Source organism: Garra rufa, chromosome 21 (assembly GCF_049309525.1).
Source record: "Garra rufa chromosome 21, GarRuf1.0, whole genome shotgun sequence".
NCBI classification, from domain to species: domain Eukaryota; kingdom Metazoa; phylum Chordata; class Actinopteri; order Cypriniformes; family Cyprinidae; genus Garra; species Garra rufa.
This window is the reverse complement of record NC_133381.1, coordinates 16,623,695-16,643,420: the sequence shown is the minus strand read 5'-3', so window position 1 is coordinate 16,643,420 and position 19,726 is coordinate 16,623,695. Positions and strand designations below refer to the sequence as shown.

Genomic DNA, 19,726 nt, shown 5'->3' with positions numbered 1-19,726 from the left:
CTTCCGGCGTTTGCGTATTCTACGACAGAGCGCGTGCTCATGTGACGTGACTGATGCCAAACTCGTGCACATGACAGATGGACGTGGCTGTGTATCAAAGGTAAAAATTATATAAATACTGTTCAGTTTCTCACAAAAACCAATCGTTTCGTGTCTTAGGACATCAATGTATCATCACGAGCCGCAGGGTGTAATTTGGATTTGTCTGTGCATGTTTTTGTTTACTTTTAAAGGTTTGGTGCCCATCCACACCCATGATAAGGCTGGCAGACTGCACCGGATTTCGTTAAAAATCTTCGTTTGTGTTTTTCTGAGGAAACAAAGTCACCTACATCTTGGATGCATTGGGGGTAAGCAGATAAACATCAAATTTTCATTTTTGGGTGAACTATCCCTTTAATAACAGATGAAAGTATCTCATTTACATCGGTCGTAGGTGATCTGATTACAAGTAGCAAGACAGATCACTGTTTACACTTAATATTCAAATATAAGATAAATGTTTATTGCATGTAACTAAACTTTGCTAGTTTCTAATACTGAAATGCAAAGCCTTGTTTTAGTGCATCCATTGGTTAACAAGTAATGCTTTAATATTTTTTAGGATGCATGAGGACATATTAGTGTTCCACTATATACAGTTGAGGTCAAAAGTTTACTTTAGCACTGCCCTAAATAAGATATTTCACATAAAAGATGTTTACATATAGTCCGCAAAATTAAAAAAAATAGTTGAATTTATAAAAATATAAAGGTTGATTCTTAATACTGGGTTGTTACCTGAATGATCCACAGCTAGGGTTTTTTTTTTTGTTTAGTGATAGTTGTTCATGAGTCCCTTGGTTGTCCTGAAAGTTAAACTGCCTGCTGTTCTTTAGAAAAATCCTTCAGGTCCCACAAATGATTAGTTTTTTTAGCATTTTTGTGTATTTGAACTCTTTCCAACAATGACTGTAGGATTTTGAGATCCATCTTTTCACACTGAGGACAACTGAGGGACTCATAATCAACTATTACAGAAGGTTCAAATGCTCATTGATGCTTTAGAAGGAAAAATGATGCATTAAGAGCTAAATATCATTTTTTTTTCATTTAGTACTGTACTTCAGAAGCTACAGAAGATACTTACATATTTCCCAGAAGACAAAATAAGTAAAATTTACCCTTATTTTTTTTTAAATCAGTTGAACTATTCAGGACAAACAAGGGACTCATGAACAACTATCAATAATAAAAATAAAAAAAAACAGTTTTAAGAATCAAGCGTATGTAAACTTTTGAACAGGGTAATTTTTATAAATTCAACTATTATTTTCCCTTGTGAACTATATTTAAACGTCTTTTATGTAGAACATCTTATTCAGGTCAGTACTAAATAAAAAAGATATTTGCATTTTGTATGATCCCTCTTAATTTGGTAAAATAACATTTTAACATTCTGCAAGGTGTATGTAAACTTTTGACCTAAACTGTATGTAGTGCTGAGGTGGATGTAGGCAATAGACATTAAGTAAAAACTAAAGAACCACAAAAAATTAAGCTATTTATCATTGTTGCTTATTCCGTGTAATTTATTATTTAAACAAACTGAAAAGACATCAGTTACCTTAAATAATGTGCATTCAAATTATAATCACAGTACAGTAGTCAACAGAGTGGTAAATTCTCTCACACTGGAGAGCGAGACAGAAAGGGAGGAAGAGCAGGGTGTGGCTTCGGCGTCTTTCATCTCAATCCAAAGCAAAGACAAAATGAGGCGGGGAAGCCACAAGCGACTGAGCTACATAGAAACACAGCGAGAAATCAGAGAGAACAGCAGGAGAAAGAGTGGAGAAGAAGGGGGAGTTTGCAACATCTGATATCTGCAGTGGGAATTCCTGCAAAGCTTGCCTCAGGAGCGCATTTGTGTGTGTGTGTGTGTGTGTGTGTGTGTGTGTGTGTGTGTGTGTGTGTGTGTGTGTGTGTGTGTGTGTGTGTGTGTGTGTGTGTGTGTGTGTGTGTGTGTGTGTGTGTGTGTGTGCAGTGACTCAGCTCTCCGTCTGCAGAAAGAAAGGACACTGCATTCCCTCACCTCTGTCTCTCGCTCTCTGCATTTTGCTCACACTGTCGCCCCATAACTCACCGAATCCTGCAGCGCACTCAGAGCAAACCGTGTCACTCAGCACAGCAAGTGTGTGCGTGGTGTTTCTTTATATTTTTACACATCCTCATATTTGATATATCTGACCAGCCATCATATAAATATTCTTTTACCCAGGAAGTGAGTCATGACAAGTTATTGTTCATTGTGCCGCAATTTAGATTTATGTGTAGTTGACTTGAAACAATGTCATGTAGTATGACATGCTAGACTTCAAACAACATTTGGCAATGAAATGTATTTAATTATTTGTTTGCATACTTTTTTATGTTTGTATATTAATATTTATATGAATTTAAAAACTAAAAATAAGCAAAATACAAAAAATACACTTGAGGTCAGCCCTTAGATAAAATTGTAATGTGATTTTTATAAAGAAAATATTAAGTTTAGTTAACTACAAATGATCAATTTTTGATTTTACTAATATTTTCAGTTCAAATGTTTAATTTCAGTTTCATTTTTGATTATTTAATAGGTTATTTGTTTTTATTTCAGTTTTCATTTCAGTTTATTTCCTGTTAATATTTTAATGCTTCAACTTAATTTTTTTATTTATTTTAGATTTATTTCAATTAAGTTTATTTTTAGGAAAGATGAGTAAATAATAAGTAAATGTTTATATGAGTAAACATGAATTTATTGAAGTCTTAAAGTTTACTGAGGCTATGTTCACTCCTGTTTTAATGTCTTGTCATTGTGCTTTACACTCATCTAGGCTGGTTTGGTTACTCGTGACAATCCTGATCAGCTGATCATTGCTCTGGAACCAGAAGCTGCATCCATTTACTGCAGAAAGCTCCGTCTCCACCAAATGGTTGATTTGGGTAACAAAACAGCCCTGAACGGTTACAGTCCAACTGAGAATGTTGGAGGGGCAATGACCCAGGGTAAGCCACCCATACAGTCTTTTACCATGTTACAGCTGTTCTGATATAAGAATAGACCAAATCATACTCATACTGTTCCAGTCATGTTCAAGTTTATGCTACAGTACTTCAGCATTGGTCTAATACAATTTTGTCTGTGTTTTGATGCCATCAACCTTTGGTCAGTGATTAGTTCTTATTCAAAATGCCAAATAGGCTGTAGTAAGTTATTGGGCTGTAGACTTTTTTTCAATCCGATTAAGCTAGCGCTGAAATGAGGGATACTCTGAAACTCTCACTGCAGGACTCCTGCAGTCCAACATGCCTATTAAACTCTCACTGCAGTGGAGAAGAGAAGGTGATGATGCATGCAGAAAATAGTGGGAGGGAGCAAGAAAGAGATGAATAGCTTTTAATTTAAGATCATTTTAGATGTTTAATATATCTTTTTTAAAGAAGATAAAACTGATTCAGCATGGACACAATAAATAACAGCAAAGACACGTGTTTGGCCTTTCCTAATGCATGTGTTTGCTTTCATATATGAATATAAATTGCATATATATTACTGTTCAAATGTTTGGGGTCAATAAGATTTCTTCTTTAAAGAAATTAATAATTTTATTTAGGAAAGACCTATTTAATTGATCAAAAGTAACGGTAAAGGTGTACCGTTAAGGTCAAAAGTTTTCATACACCTTGCAGAATCTGCAAAATAAGAGGGTTCCTACAAAATGCATGTTGTTGTTTTTTATTTAGTACTGACCTGAAATAAGATATTCCACATAAAAGATGTTTACATATAGTCCACAATAGAAAATAATAGTTAAATTTATGAAAATGACACCTGGGGTTTAAAACTTTTTCAATTTGAAGATCAGGGTAAATTTTACTTATTTTGTTCTCTGGGAAACATGTAAGTATTATCTGTAGCTTCTGAAGGGCAGTACTAAATTAAAAAATATGATATTAAGGCAAAATCTTCATTTAGTTCAAAAGTTTACACCCCTGGCTTAATGCATTGTGTTTCCTTCTGAAGCATCAGTGAGCGTTTGAACCTTCTGTAATAGTTGCATATGAGTCCCTTTTCACACAGTTGTCCTCAGTGTAAAAAGATGGATCCTAAAATCATACAGTCATAATGATCCATCTTCACACACAGTCATTGTCGGAATGGGTTCAAATACACACAAATGTTGAAAAACTAAAGAATTTGTGAGACCTGAAGGATTTTTCTAAAGAACAGCGGGCAGTTTAATTGTTCAGGACAAACAAGGGACTCATGAACAACTATCACTGAACACAGTATTAAGAACCAAGCGTATGTAAACAGGTTTATAACATTTTTATAAATTCAACTATTATTTTCTCTTGTGGACTATATGTAAACATCCTTTATGTCAAATAGCTTTTTCAGGTCAGTACTAAATAAAAAAATAACATGCATATTGTATGATCCCTCTTATTTTAATTTTTACATTTTTGCAGATTCTGCAAGGTGTATGTAAACTTTTGACCTCAACTGTATCAAAGAATTTTAATGAATATTTAAACATTAATAATATTAAAATAGGTTTAAACAGCTGTTTGAAATGAACTATTTTACTGTATTTTTGATCCAACAAATGCAGGCTTGGAGAGCATAAGAGATATTTTACAAAAACTAATCTTAAAGATCGCAAATTTTTGAACCTTAGTGTATTTACTATCATGCATGAACACACAAGATGCTATTTTTGGCATTTCAACTATGGGCACTTTTACTTTCCCAGGGTTTGATGTTAACATTTAAAAAAATAGTTAAATTCTTCTTCTTATTATTATTATTATATAATATTTTATTTAATTTATTTCACATTTACATCACACATGCGTTTTATGTATTTTTTGACAGATTTTCGATAAAATGAGAAGCAGTGAAATTAGATAAAGACAAATGGACTAATTAAACAACAAGAGTCAATATGAACAGTGTGATTTTAGCGAGTCCACAGAGTGAGAAGTGCCCATAGTTGAAGAAACACCCATTGCATTCCACAGTTAATATCCTGTGAATTTCATCCATCACATCTCGCGAGTTTATGTCACACAACAAAGTAAAATATGTTTTCATCAAAGTCAGACATAAAGCTGATTTATAAAGAGGCAGAGCATTCTCTGCTGCATTTCTCCTCCACCCACTGCTGTCTGCCTCTCTCACAGGAACACAGAAGCATTCTCTCTGTCTTCCAGTTCATTCCAGTTCACCTCCATTGCCCTGCTCATGTCCTTATTACAGACTGACAGCGCATGTACATACGCGTTTTCACTTGCGTATATAGGATTTCATTGGCCTGTGATTTTAAAAATGTCAATGAAAAGTCATTTTTCATGTGCGTTCAGAAGGTAACAGTCATTTGGACCACTGCTGAATGGTGATGCCAGCATGAGAAACAGCTTTGGCAAATTCACAAACCCCCTGCCTCATAAATTTCTCTCTCCCCAGCTCTCTTCTAAGTTTGCATGCACATTTATTCATAATCGTGTAATTGTTTGAGGCCATGCCTTGCATTCCCTTGGAAAGAAAACAAATTTAATTATAAAAAAAAAAATGTTGACAATGTTTCTTAATCTGTTTCTGCGCCACATTTGATTAAATTTTAATTATTATTGGTTGATGTCAACATTTAAGAATTTCAGATTGTATCTGAGACAGCCAAAGCAGAACAATCATTCCTGTAACAAACTATATCTGACCTTCGTGTGACATCTGTGACCTTTTTCTGATGACATCAGCTACTTTACAGTCATCAGCAAGCACATCTGTAACTCTACACCTCTGCACGTACAAACGGAGTGACAGAGAAAGAATTCGATCAGTGGGTTTTGTGCTTTTAAGTTGAAAAGTACAGCAGAAGTGACTGAAATATGAATGATCATGATGCATCGAATAGAAGTCTGAAATTGCATTTGATCTTTCTGCATATGCTGTTTTATTTTTATAGACAGAGAGAAAGGGAAAAAGAGAATGGATGAAGGACAAAAGGAGTAGTGTGTATTGATTATTTTAGCAGGAGTAGTATGTGTGCTCTGTGTATTTGATATTCAATGGTGAGCATTGAAAAATGGTTAATTTTAGTTGGCAGTGAGAGCCTGAAACAGAAAGCAATTGTGTGTGGAGCAGGGCAGTGGTGAGCAGCACAGAGGGGCTGTCTGTCTGACAGCCATACATCTACTCCTTCTGTACAGGGCAGCCGAAGACTGACAGGAGATAACGTTTCCCTCTGAGGGATGTCTTGCTAAAACTATTGAGTGCCTGGATGTGTTTTTTCCTTTATTTAAAGGGATAACTCAACCAAAAATGATTCATCCTCATGTTGTTCCAAACCCATAAGGCCTACGTTCATCTTCAGAACACAAATTGAGATATTTTTGATGAAATCCGAGAGCTTTCTGACCCTCCATAGACAGCAATGCAACTGTGAAACATTCCCAGGCCTAGAAAGGTAGTAAGGACATTGTTAAAAGTAAGGACATTTGTTTTCTTTGTGCACTGAAAGTATTCTTGTAGCTTCACAAAATTACGGTTGGACCACTGTTGTCACATGGACTATTTTATCAATGTCTTTACTACCTTTCTGGGCCTTGAACGTGTCAGTTGCGTTGCTGTCTATGCAGGGTCAGAACGCTCTTGAATTTCATCAAAAATATCTTTATTTGTGAAGATGAACAAAGGTCTTACGGGTTTGGAACGACATAAGGGTAAGAAATTAACAACAGATTTTTTTATTTTTGGGTGAACTATCCCTTTAAAATATTTAAAGGACATTTGGAAGTTTGGAGTAGGTAATATTGTTAAATGTTACATTTTCACTGTCTTGATATTTAGATAATCTAAAATAGCCTGTGGTTCCTTTTTAAATGCAGCTGATAGGTTGTGAATTTGCAATCAGGGTGGTACAGGAATTTCAGACGTGGATCTGTTGTGTGGTTAAAACACTGTTAGATTAAGTGGCTAGGTCTCCCACGCCCCATCAGAACCTGTCATGTACTGAAAACATGCTCTGCTGGTCCATTCATTGTTTTCTGTACTTTGGAGGAAATCTCAGTCTTCATGCGGTCACTCTCCCTTAGAGCTTACTTCCTGTTTGGGAATGTTTACAACTGCCAGGATGGCCATTATCCTCTGATGTCATCAGACCAACTGGTTTTTATCGGACCAGGACAATCTCCCCCTCCTCAGTGAAGGAACTGAGACTTTTTACGTTCCGGTTGCAGTCAGGAAGTTCACGAAAGTGAAAAAGAGAGGAAGAAATTGTGGAAAGATGCACGGAGTATTTGAGACTTACTGGCTAAATGGCAGCTTTGAGCAATACTATACACTACCAGTCAAACGTTTTTGAACATTAAGATTTTTAGTGTTTTTTTTAAAGAAGTCTCTTCTTCTCACCAAGCCTGCATTTATTTGATCCAAAGTACAGCAGTAATATTTTGAAATATTTTACTGTTTAAAATAACTGCTTTTTATTTGAATATATTGTAAAGTGTAATTTATTTCTGTGATCAAAGCTAAATTTTAAGCATCATTACTCCAGTCTTCAGTGTTACATGATTCTTCAAAAATCATTTTAATATGCTGATTTGCAGTTCAAGAAAAAAAAACTATTATTATCAATATTTAAAACAGTTCCAAAGATAAGCATTTATCTAAAATAAAACGCTTTTGTAACATTATACACTATACCATTCAAAAGCTTGGAGTGTGTGTGGAAAGAAATTCTAGAAATTAAACACTTTAATTTAGCAAGGATGCTTTAAATTGATTAAAATGATGATAAAGACATTTTTTTAATGTTACAAAATATTTCTATTTCAGATAAATGCTGTTCTTCTGAACATTCTATGCATCAAAGAAACCTGAAAAAATTCTACTCAGCTGTTTTCAACATGATAATAATAATAAATGTTTTTTAAAGCAACAAATCAGAATATTAGAATGATTTTTGAAGGATCATGTGACTGGAGTAATGATGCTAAAATTCAGCTTTGAAATCACAGGAATAAATTACATTTTAAACTATATTCAAATAGAAAACAGTTATTTTAAATAGTAGAAATATTTCAAAATCTTACTTCAGATCAAATAAAGGCAGGCTTTGGCAGGCTCAGAAGATAAAAAAGTATAAACATGGCTGCTGTTGTTAATAAAACTGATCATCTAGTGCAGGTTATTTTATTTCATTTGATTAACAGTGTCTCTATTACAGGAAAAATCCACAAAAAAAATTCCCTAGGAAAATTTCTAGGTGCTTGATGACTATATTCACTTTTAGTATTTAAAGTTATTTTACTTTTTAGTATTTTAGTTGTAATATATTTAGATAACTATGCATTCAGCATAACATGAACATAATTATGAGCCTATCAGTTTTAACTAGAATTTTAATTATGCATCCTTAAAATTTAAGTTTCAAATAAGTAACATTAAATAGTTACAGCAATTTACTGTTTTTCTTTACATTTTATGAATTTGCCTGAAATTAAAGGAGTCTAGCTTTCCATTAGAGGTTTTTTTCCAGCAGCATCCTCCTGCTTAAGGAAACCACATTCAGCCCATATTCCTTTCTTATCCTGTCGCCTTGCCTATAGAACTGCCACATACACACACAAACAAACAGCTTCACGCTGCCTTCCCTCTCACACACACTTCCTGTCTCTCTCTGTCAATAACCAGCCAAGGAGCATGTGCGCCGTAACCGACAGAGCCGCACCTTTCTGGTGGAGAATGTCATAGGAGAGCTCTGGTCTGAACTCGCTGAAGGTAGAGTCTGTCTTCTCACACGTTTTTTTCTTGTAGTATTTTGCTCCTGCTGTTTCTAATGCTGCTGCCATAAGTTAAGAAACCTGAAGCTCTCAGGAAGGATGCACACTAGTCTCACATATCTTCAGGATTCTTTAGCAAAAAATGCATAAATGCAGATTTTTCTGCTCAAGAATCACCCACTAAGACAGGAAGAGACTGTCTGACTGATATGTAAAGCGACCAGTTGCTTTTTGGATTGTTTTAATGTGCTAAAAGAGTGGATATGTGTCTAGACATCACGTTTAGATTTACCTTTATCATTATGATCATGGTTAAGACCATTTTTGTGTGCAATATCCATTGGACAGTCAGTGAATAGTCTTTGGGTGGTCCTTGAATGTGCCTATTGAGATTAGTAGCATCTTTGCTGAGAGCATAAGAAGATGCTTAGTTTAAAGTTCCTGCTCTGATGAGCCCTGCCCTTATTCTGCTGTCTGAATTAGCAGCTGCTCAACCATTAGTATTGCCTCAGCACATTTTGCCTATTCACCACTGCTGAAATAACCATCACGCAAATTAATGTTTTTCAAAATCATTCAAATTTCAGCAAATTTTCAGTGTTAAAGAATAAGTTCACTTCCAGAATAAAAAAATCTTCGTAATTTACTCACCCCCCATGTTATCCAAAATGTTCATGTCTTTCTACAGTGAAAGAAATGAAGGTTTTTAAGGAAAAAATTCCAGAATTGTACTCCATATACTGGACTTAAGTGGCGATCAACGGGTTGGAGGTTAAAATTGAGTTTAAAAAACTCCGCTTGAAAAGGCTCTACATGATCCCAGCTGAGGAATAAGAGTCTTATCTAGTGAAACGATTGGTCATTTTCTTAAACAATAAGTATATATACTTTTTAACCACAAATGCTTGTCTTTCACTAACCCAACCTCACGCATTACGTAGTCACTTTGGAAATCATGAGTGACGTAGGCCAAAAACATCCCAGTGTTTTCAAAGTGAACATGCAAAAAAGGTCAAATAGCCTTTACAAAAAAAGTAAAACAATGATGTTGGACAATTTGAAGTTGGAGGAGAAAATGAGATGGAGATTACCTTTTTAAACTGGTGTACAGTCGTGGCCAAAAGTTTTGAGAATTACATAAATATTGAAAATTGGAAATGTTGCTGCTTAAGTTTTTATAATAGCAATTTGCATATACTCCAGAATGTTATGAAGAGTGATCAGATGAATTGCATAGTCCTTCTTTGCCATGAAAATTAACTTAATCCAGAAAAAAACTTTCCACTGCATTTCATTGCTGTCATTAAAGGACCTGCTGAGATCATTTCAGTAATCGTCTTGTTAACTCAGGTGAGAATGTTGATGAGCACAAGGCTGGAGATCATTATGTCAGGCTGATTGGGTTAGAATGGCAGACTTGACATGTTAAAAGGAGGGTGATGCTTGAAATCATTGTTCTTCCATTGTTAACCCTGGTGACCTGCAAAGAAACGCGTGCAGCCATCATTGCGTTGCATAAAAATGGCTTCACAAGCAAGGATATTGTGGCTACTAAGATTGCACCTAAATCAACTATTTATAGGATCATCAAGAACTTCGAGGAAAGAGGTTCAATTCTTGTTAAGAAGGCTTCAGGGTGTCCAAGAAAGTCCAGCAAGCGCCAGGATGGTCTCCTAAAGAGGATTCAGCTGCGAGATCGGAGTGCCACCAGTGCAGAGCTTGCTCAGGAATGGCAGCAGGCAGGTGTGAGCGCATCTGCACGCACAGTGAGGCCAAGACTTTTGGAAGATGGCCTGGTGTCAAGAAGGGCAGCAAAGAAGAAGCCTCTTTCTGATTGTTTGGGGCATCTGGAAAAAGACTTGTCCGGAGAAGAAAAGGTGAGCGCTACCATCAGTCCTGTGTCATGCCAACAGTAAAGCATCCTGAGACCATTCATGTGTGGGGTTGCTTCTCATCCAAGGGAGTGGACTCACTCACAATTTTGCCCAAAAACACAGCCATGAATAAAGAATGGTACCAAAACACCCTCCAACAGCAACTTCTTCCAACAATCCAACAACAGTTTGGTGAAGAACAATGCATTTTCCAGCACGATGGAGCACTGTGCCATAAGGCAAAAGTGATAACTAAGTGGCTCGGGGACCAAAACGTTGAAATTTTGGGTCCATGGCCTGGAAATTCCCCAGATCTTAATCCCATTGAGAACTTGTGGTCAATCCTCAAGAGGCGAGTGGACAAACAAAAACCCACTAATTCTGACAAACTCCAAGAAGTGATTATGAAAGAATGGGTTGCTATCAGTCAGGATTTGGCCCAGAAGTTGATTGAGAGCATGCCCAGTCGAATTGCAGCGGTCCTGAAAAAGAAGGGCCAACACTGCAAATACTGACTCTTTGCATAAATGTCATGTAATTGTCGATAAAAGCCTTTGAAACGTATGAAGTGCTTGTAATTATATTTCAGTACATCACAGAAACAAATGAAACAAAGATCTAAAAGCAGTTTAGCAGCAAACTTTGTGAAAACTAATATTTGTGTCATTCTCAAAACTTTTGGCCACGACTGTATACAGACAAAAAATTAACCATGTGTGGCCTTTCCAACGTGACTGTAATGCATGACGTTATAATCGCAGAGCTAGTGCAAAACAAGCATTTGTGTTTTAAAAGTATATAATTTTAAATTTTTATTTTTGGAAAATGACATTACGCTATGTAAGACCCTTATTCCTCGGCTGGAATTGTGTAGAGCCCTTTGAAGCAGCAATGAAACTGAAACTGAACTTTGGACCGTCAATCCGTTGGCCACCATTGAAGTCCACTATATGGAGAAATATTCTGGAAATTTTTCCTCAAAAACCTTAAAGGTTGTATCAGCGATTTCTAGCCCTAAACATAAAGTGTCAAATTCAGCTGACCTTTCATCACGATCCGCTCGCTGCCTGCCCCATAAATTGTCTGTGAAAAAAACGCGTCTCTCTGGTCAGCCTAGGGTCCGAGATATGCCAAAAAAACAATCGGCACTACCAACCTTTCCACACATAAACAAACAGTGTTCCAACCAATCAGCGTCAGGGGTTTGGTGTTGTGGACTTTCGCTCCGCCTCCCTCACATCCCAGCACCAGTAGGAAAGTCCACAACACCAAACCCCTGACGCTGATTGGTTGGAAAGGTTGGTAGTGCCGATTGTTTTTTTGGCATATCTCGGACCCTAGGCTGACCAGAGAGACGCGGTTTTTTCACAGACAATTTATGGGGCAGGCAGCGAGCGGATCGTGAAGAAAGGTCAGCTGAAATTGACACTTTATGTTTTAGGCTAGAAATCGCTGATACAACCTTTAATTTCTTTGCGACTGAAGATAGAAAGACATGAACATCTTGTATGACATGGGGTGAGTAAATTATCAGGATTTGTTTTTTTTATTTTTGGGTGAACTGTCTCTTTAAATACACAGTAATCTCATATAGTTTGCGAATATTTTACAGAACCTACATAGAACTTTAATTCCAAAGGCTCAACCAGTGAACCCTGAATGTAGGTCACCGTTCCCCTGACACCTTGCGAAAGCACTTTTGTCAGAGTCAATCACATCCAACATCTGCTGAGAGTTCTTGAAAAAGTGTAAAATGTCACTAGACGAGATGTAGATCCATCCTGATGAATTTGTTTTTGTTGGTGACCCTCAAATATTGTTTCTGCTGCTCTGTAGGTGATCGTTATGTGGTTGTGGATTGTGGAGGAGGGACGGTGGATCTAACTGTTCATCAGATCCGCATGCCGGAAGGGCACTTGAAAGAGCTTTACAAAGCATCAGGTACAACACAACTCTTAAGACCTGTAGCGTTATTTTCAATAAATTAAATGTCTTTATTTCCAATCATCTGAATTGATTTTTATCTTTCCATTCTCTCTGCAGGAGGCCCATATGGCTCTATTGGTATAGATTATGAATTTGAGAAGCTCCTGTGTAAGATATTCGGACAGGATTTCATTGACCAGTTTAAGATAAAGCGTCCGGCTGCCTGGGTGGATCTGATGATCGCATTTGAGTCTCGTAAAAGGGCGGCGGCTCCTGACCGAAGCAACCCGTTGAATATTAATTTGCCCTTCTCTTTTATCGACTACTACAAGAAATTCAGAGGACACAGTGTTGAGCATGCACTGAGGAAGAGCAAGTGAGTGTCTAAAATGCTGTAGTTATAGAAGTCACCCATTAATTCAGTGCCATTGAGTTTTCTACAGATTATTTGCTTTAAAACGGGAGGTTTAGTCATTATCTATTCTTTGTGTTGCTTGAAAAACGTATTTTCTTATACACACACACATATATAAATGTATTAATATTTTCAGAATATAATTTATATTAATTTCTATATTATTTTGTTTAAAAGTAATAAAAAATACTTATATTTAGGGCTGTAAAATAGATTAATTACGATTAATAATAAAATATATGTATATATTAGCCAATTTTTACTATATATATATATTAGTGGTGGGCCGTTATCAGCGTTAACGTGTTGCGTTAACGTGAAACTCTTATCGGGCGATAAAAAAAAATATCGCCGTTAATCTATTCTCAAAGTTGGGTTGGGAGCTGGGTCTAAACTATGTAAGCTATGATGACTTTCACCTTGATATTTTAGCGCGGATGACGTATACCTAGTCAAATTGCATGGATGCAGTTATGAAGCCGCTTCAGGGCAGGTGCGTGCGTTGCTTGACCCTTTTTACTGGGGCACGTGCCCCAGTGAAAATCTGCTGTGCCCCAGTAAAATCTCAAGTTTGAGTTATAATTTACTTTGATAATCCCGAAATAAAGACATTAAACTATATGCAACAACTGAATTGACGCTTCTAAAAGCAACGCAGTTTAATCCAAGACTTTGCACGCAGAAATCCATGCCCGTGCGCGTCTGTGTCTTTAACGGCAATGCGCACGTCGGGCAGCCTTTTGCGCAGAAGTACTTGGTTACACAAGTTTGTATAGGTAATTATGTTGTAAATGCAATTGTCAAGCAGTTTGTGATGCATTTTGGAAACAGGAGATGAGCCCCTGGTCTAATGCGCCACCTGGCCCGTTCTCGAAGACTTACTTTTAGTCATTATTTGGGTAGCACACATATTCTGAAAATACCTTCAGCAGAATTCAAATTAGCCATTTTAATCTAGATTAATTCCAAGATTTAATCTAGATTAAAAAAATTAATCTATGCCCACCCCTAATATATATATATATATATATATATATATATAGTGACAAAATTACTTTTTGATGTTATGTATTTATTAAAATTTTCACAATCTTCTTTACATTAGTTTATATATTATTTTATGTTTAAAAGTAATAAAAAATACTACTTATATTTAAGGCTGTAAAATCGATTCATCACTTCCAAATTTGAAGTATGTGTTTACACAATATATGTGTGTGTACTGTGTATATTTATATGTATATACAAATTATATTTATTTATATGATTTATATTATATAGAAATATAAATATGTATTTTATATATTTCGGAAATGTATACATGTATATGTGTGTATTTATAAATGCATATAATTATACACAGTACATTTTGTAAACACATACTTTTATGGAAGCAATTAATCAATGTCACACCCCTACTTATATTGAATGTAATGTTATTAAATAAATAATATATGTATTATTTTTATTAATATTTTCGTAAAGTTTAATAAATATATAAATATATACATACATATATATATAGAGAGAGAGATTCTTCCTCTCTCTCTCTGTTAAATTTAATTGTATATATAAAGCAATTTATTTGTTTTTTTATAATGTGTATTATTTAATTGTATTTGATATTTATTTAAACATATTTAGAAATATTTTTAAAATAAGAAAATGTCTAATATTTCCAGTGTGTGTGTGTGTGTGTGTGTGTGTGTGTGTGTGTGTGTGTGTGTGTGTGTGTGTGTGCACCTGGTATTCATCACGTTGTGGGGACCAAATGTCCCCACAAGGATAGGAATACCAGTAGATTTTGACCTTGTGGGGACATTTCTCAGGTCCCCATGAGGAAACAGGCTTATAAATCATGCACAATGAGTTTTTTTGAGGAAGTAAAAGTGTGCACAATCTCCTGTGAGGGCTAGGTTTAGGTGTAGGGTAGGTGTAGGGCGATAGAAAGTACGGTTTGTACAGTATGAAAACCATTACGCCTATGGAATGTCCCCATAAAACATTTAAACCCAACATGTGTGTGTGTGTGTGTGTGTGTGTGTGTGTGTGTGTGTGTGTGTGTGTGTGTGTGTGTGTGTGTGTATATAGACTGTAGGTCAGGATTTGATTTTTTTTTCTCTATAGTCATAAACTGGTAACTGTTGTGAGTCCTGCTGACTCTCCGCCTTTGTGGTAATTGTTGTCTGTCTCTTTTGAGGTCAGGCATGTGTGACCTACAGCCTCTGGAGAGTTAATCTGTCTATTCATGACTGCTGTCAATACCGTACACACGGCCATTCAATAAGCCATCAGGGCCTGTATAAAGATGGCCAAGTCAGCTAAATGAATACCATGTTTGTTTGTGTGTGTGTGATTGCTGACTATGTGCTAAACACACTCATAACCAAGCGGCATAGGAACAATCTAAAAAAGAGAGAGGGCACATTATGAACTATTACCAGCTCATCATGAATATTAATTTATGTAACTTTCACCTAGTTAGCACTAACAGATTTGGTCTGTTATCAGTCTAAAACAAAAGCAAAAGTATTAGATAAGATAAGATAAGATAAACTTTATTGTCCCGAAGGAAATTCGTATTGGACACATACAGTACATTATAATCTGCCGTTTCATACAAATAACATATTACATTCATGTGATACATACATACAGTGGCCCATCACTGGCCTCACTATATATAGTGAGCAACTATCCTACCCATTATGTAACACACCTTTAGTCACCGTAATCATATCTAAATTACACACACCAAAAAAAAAAAAAAATTTTTATCTGACACAAAATGTTAGAGGTGAAATGATCTAGTTTTATCTTTGAAAATGCAAGCCTGTTGTATTATTTGCATCATTTAATGGTTCAATTTTATATTCTTTCCTAATGAGTAATTAGGAAGTCTTACTCATACCCCCATGAGTAAGACTACTCCAACTTGATTTTGAACTCTTATGTCTCACACGGGACAGTTCTTCCAACAAGCCTGCAGGTCGGGCATCTCTGAGCCCTCATTCAGCCCTGCATCACACTGCACAGCGCAGTCAAATGGGAATATGTGCATCTGTTTACTGGAAACCACAGCTATTAGCACACATGTGCTAACTTTTATAGTTGTGTAAAATCTAATAATGTGAACTCAATAATATCACGTTTCTCATTAGGCTTCCATATGTGTAGAAACCTAAACCTAAAATGAGGATAATCTGTTGTTTGTTTCGGCCTATAACTCTCGCTCTCTCTGTTTCTGTGTCTCTTTTGCAGTGTTGACTTTGTGAAGTGGTCTTCACAGGGCATGCTGAGGATGAGCCCAGATGCAATGAATGCACTGTTCAAACCAACTATAGACCATATTATACAGCACCTGAGTGAGTAATTACGCAGTTTTACTGGAACAATGGTATTATATTGATTTCTGGTGTTTTTAGTGAGATGGGAGAATCTGTTGTCTGGATTTGGGTGTTAATGGAAAGTCATGTGCTCTTGATACATCATTAATTCCATTGAGATAAGAATGATACACTACCAGTCAATAGATTTTTTTATGTTTATGTCTATTAAAAATAACTTATATTAGAATATATTTTTAAATAATATTTATTCCTGTTATCAAAGCTAAATTTTCAGCATCATTTCTCCAGTCTTCAGTGTCACATGATCCTTTAGAGATTGTTCTAATATGCTGATTTGCTGTTCAAGAAACATGTTTTTATTATTATTATTAATAATATTTAAAATAGTTGAGGAAATTCTTTTCAGGATTCTTTGATGAATAGAAAGATCCAAAGATCAGCATTTATCTAAAATAAAATGCTTTTGTAACATTATACACTATAGAATCGTTAGAATGATTTCTGAAGGTCTATGTGACTGGAGTAATAATTTAAAATATATTCAAATAGAAACCCGTTATAAATATTTGTAAATTTTACTGTTTTTGCAGTACTTTAGATTAAATAAATGCAGCCTTGGTGAGCAGAAGAAACTTTAAAGATCTTACCGTTCAAAACTTTTGACTGGAAGTGTATGTGATTTAATTGTCATTTTTAATTGTATATATTTATTTAAAGGATTTAATTAATCAGGATCAGAACCTTCTTATTAATTTTCTTTGAATATCAGATGAAATAACAACTATACTTGACCAGAAAGTTACCAAAAAGATATAAAACCATATTAAAATGGACCAGTCAGCAAGAGCAACCAGAAGTGTAGTTGAAGGTTTAAATAAAGGAGGAGAAAAATATATATATATATTCCCAATGTAAATTCCTGTCTTTCCAGTCTACACACTAAACGTATGGTTAGATGTGCTGTATTGTAAATGTAATATTCAATTAAATAGTTTTATCTATTTAATTTCTTTAGGCTGTATTACATAACATATTACATAATCTTTCAACATGCCAATCTCAAAATGGCAGCATTTTACAACATATAACCAGTGGCATTTTAATATTTAAATAATATTATTGTAGTGTATTGTTGTAGTGTTTATTAATATTTTAAGTCAAGTTTTTGTATTGTGTGCTTTTGTAATTTTTATTAGTTTTTGTAATTGTTCAGTTTCTTAATAGTTTTCATTTTCAGTTTTAGTTATTTTTGTACTTCAGCTTTAAGAGATGGTTCAACCAAAAATGGAAATCTGTTATTAATTACTCATGTCATTCCAAACACATAAGACCTTTGTTCATCTTCGGAACACTTCGGAAATTAAGATATTTTTTATTAGATCTTGATGGAAGAGAAGAAATTATTGAATAAAGTCGTATAAAAAGATTTCTTGTAGCTTCATAAAATTACGGTTGAACCATTGATGTCACATGGACTATTTTAACAATGTCCTTACTATCTTTCTGGGCCTTGAACATGTCAGTTGCATTTTTGTCTATGCAGGGTCAGAAAGCTTTTGGATTACATTAAAAATATCTTATTTTCCTAAGATGAAAGTTTTACAGGTTTGTAACGACATAAGAGTGAGAAATTAATGACAGAATTTTCATTTTTGAATAAACTATCCTTTAAATCTGATTTATTTCAGTTAGTTACCAAAGAAACATTGTTAACTTTCCCATTAAATATTATTTATTTTTATTCGTATAATATGTGACCCTGGACCACAAAACCAGTCATAAGTCGCTGGGGTATATTTGTAGCAATAGCCAAAAATACATTGTATGGGTCAAAATTTATTATTTTTCTTTTATGCCAAAAATCATTCGGAAATTAAGTAAAGATCATGTTCCATGAAGATTTTTTGTAAATTTCCTACTATAAATATATCAAAATGTAATTTTTGATTAGTAATATGCATTGTTAAGAACTTAATTTGGACAACTTTAAAGGTGATTTTCTCAGTATTTTGAATTTTTTGCACCCTCAGATTCCTGATTTTCAAATAGATGTATCTCGGCCAAATATTGCCGTTTCCTAACAAACCATACATCAATAGAAAGCTTATTTATTGAGCTTTCATTTGATGAATACATCTCAGTTTTGTAAAATTTAACCTTATGACTGGTTTTGTGGTCCAGGGTCACATATATTAGCCCAAAATACTAAACATGCAATCATAGTCAGAAGCTAAAAGAATAGCCTAAAATCATCTGTGCCCTTAATTTCTGTGAAATCTCTGTCTGGCCAGTATCTGTCCAATATTCAGACAACTAGTGCCAACTCCTACAGATTGCAAATTGGGGCAAAAATCTGGGCAAAAGTTATGTGTATTCCAGGCTGTAGTAGAATGTGTAAAGCTGTATAAACTAATAAGCCATTGTAAGACACAATTAGGGCAAGCGTTGGCCCAGTCAGGAGAGAGAGTCTCGACCATCTGCCCAAAATACTCACACAGAACTGGGTCAGAACTCAGTCCCTCGGCTCTTATGTTGGTCGAGCCCTGCTGCGATTTGTATCTGTTTAAACAAAAACTACAAGCTGGGGCACCACTGTTAATGAACTGCATTTCTGTCCTTGTCATTTTGATGAAAACCAGAGGAATGCATAACATTCATTGTTTTTTTTAAATCACATTTCTCTTTCTCTCTGCTTTTGTTCTTATATATGTTCTGCAGCTGATTTATTTGATAAACCAGAAGTGACAGACATCAAGTTCCTTTTCCTGGTTGGAGGATTCGCAGAGTCTCCGCTTCTCCAGCAGGCGGTTCAGAATATGCTTCAGGGCCGCAGCCGAATTATTATTCCGCATGACGTGGGCTTGACCATCCTCAAGGGAGCGGTGTTGTTTGGCCTGGATCCCAGTGTCATAAAGGTGCGCCGCTCTCCGCTCACCTATGGCGTGGGTGTCCTGAATCGATTTGTAGAAGGAAAGCACCCGCCGGAGAAGATGCTCGTGAAGGACGGTACGCGCTGGTGCACCGACGTCTTCGATACGTTCATCTCCTCCGATCAGTCAGTGGCGCTGGGTGAAACGGTAAAGCGTAGCTACACGCCGGCGAAGCCCTCACAGCAGGTGATCGTCATTCACGTATACTGCTCGGAAAAAGAGTCGGTCACTTTCATCACGGACGCAGGCGTGAGGAAGTGTGGTACGCTGAAGCTGGATGTGAGCGGTACTGAGAGTCCAGCGGCACGAAGAGAGATCCAGACGCTCATGCAGTTTGGAGACACTGAGATTAGAGCCATGGCTGTTGATGTGGCAACCTCTCGCAGTGTCAAAGCTAGCATTGATTTCCTTAGTCAATAA

At 35.8% G+C, this 19,726-nt stretch overlaps 1 protein-coding gene across 1 annotated transcript in view; it reads left to right on the top strand.

The window, feature by feature from the left end:
* hspa12a (heat shock protein 12A) overlaps positions 1-19,726 on the top strand; it is a 25,669-nt gene extending 5,943 nt beyond the window's left edge. Inside the window, exons 2-7 of the mRNA XM_073826555.1 lie at positions 2,859-3,030; positions 8,723-8,809; positions 12,522-12,626; positions 12,729-12,987; positions 16,288-16,391; positions 19,095-19,726. Coding sequence (XP_073682656.1) covers positions 2,859-3,030; positions 8,723-8,809; positions 12,522-12,626; positions 12,729-12,987; positions 16,288-16,391; positions 19,095-19,726 — 1,359 coding nt within the window. The remainder of the gene's footprint in view (positions 1-2,858; positions 3,031-8,722; positions 8,810-12,521; positions 12,627-12,728; positions 12,988-16,287; positions 16,392-19,094) is intronic.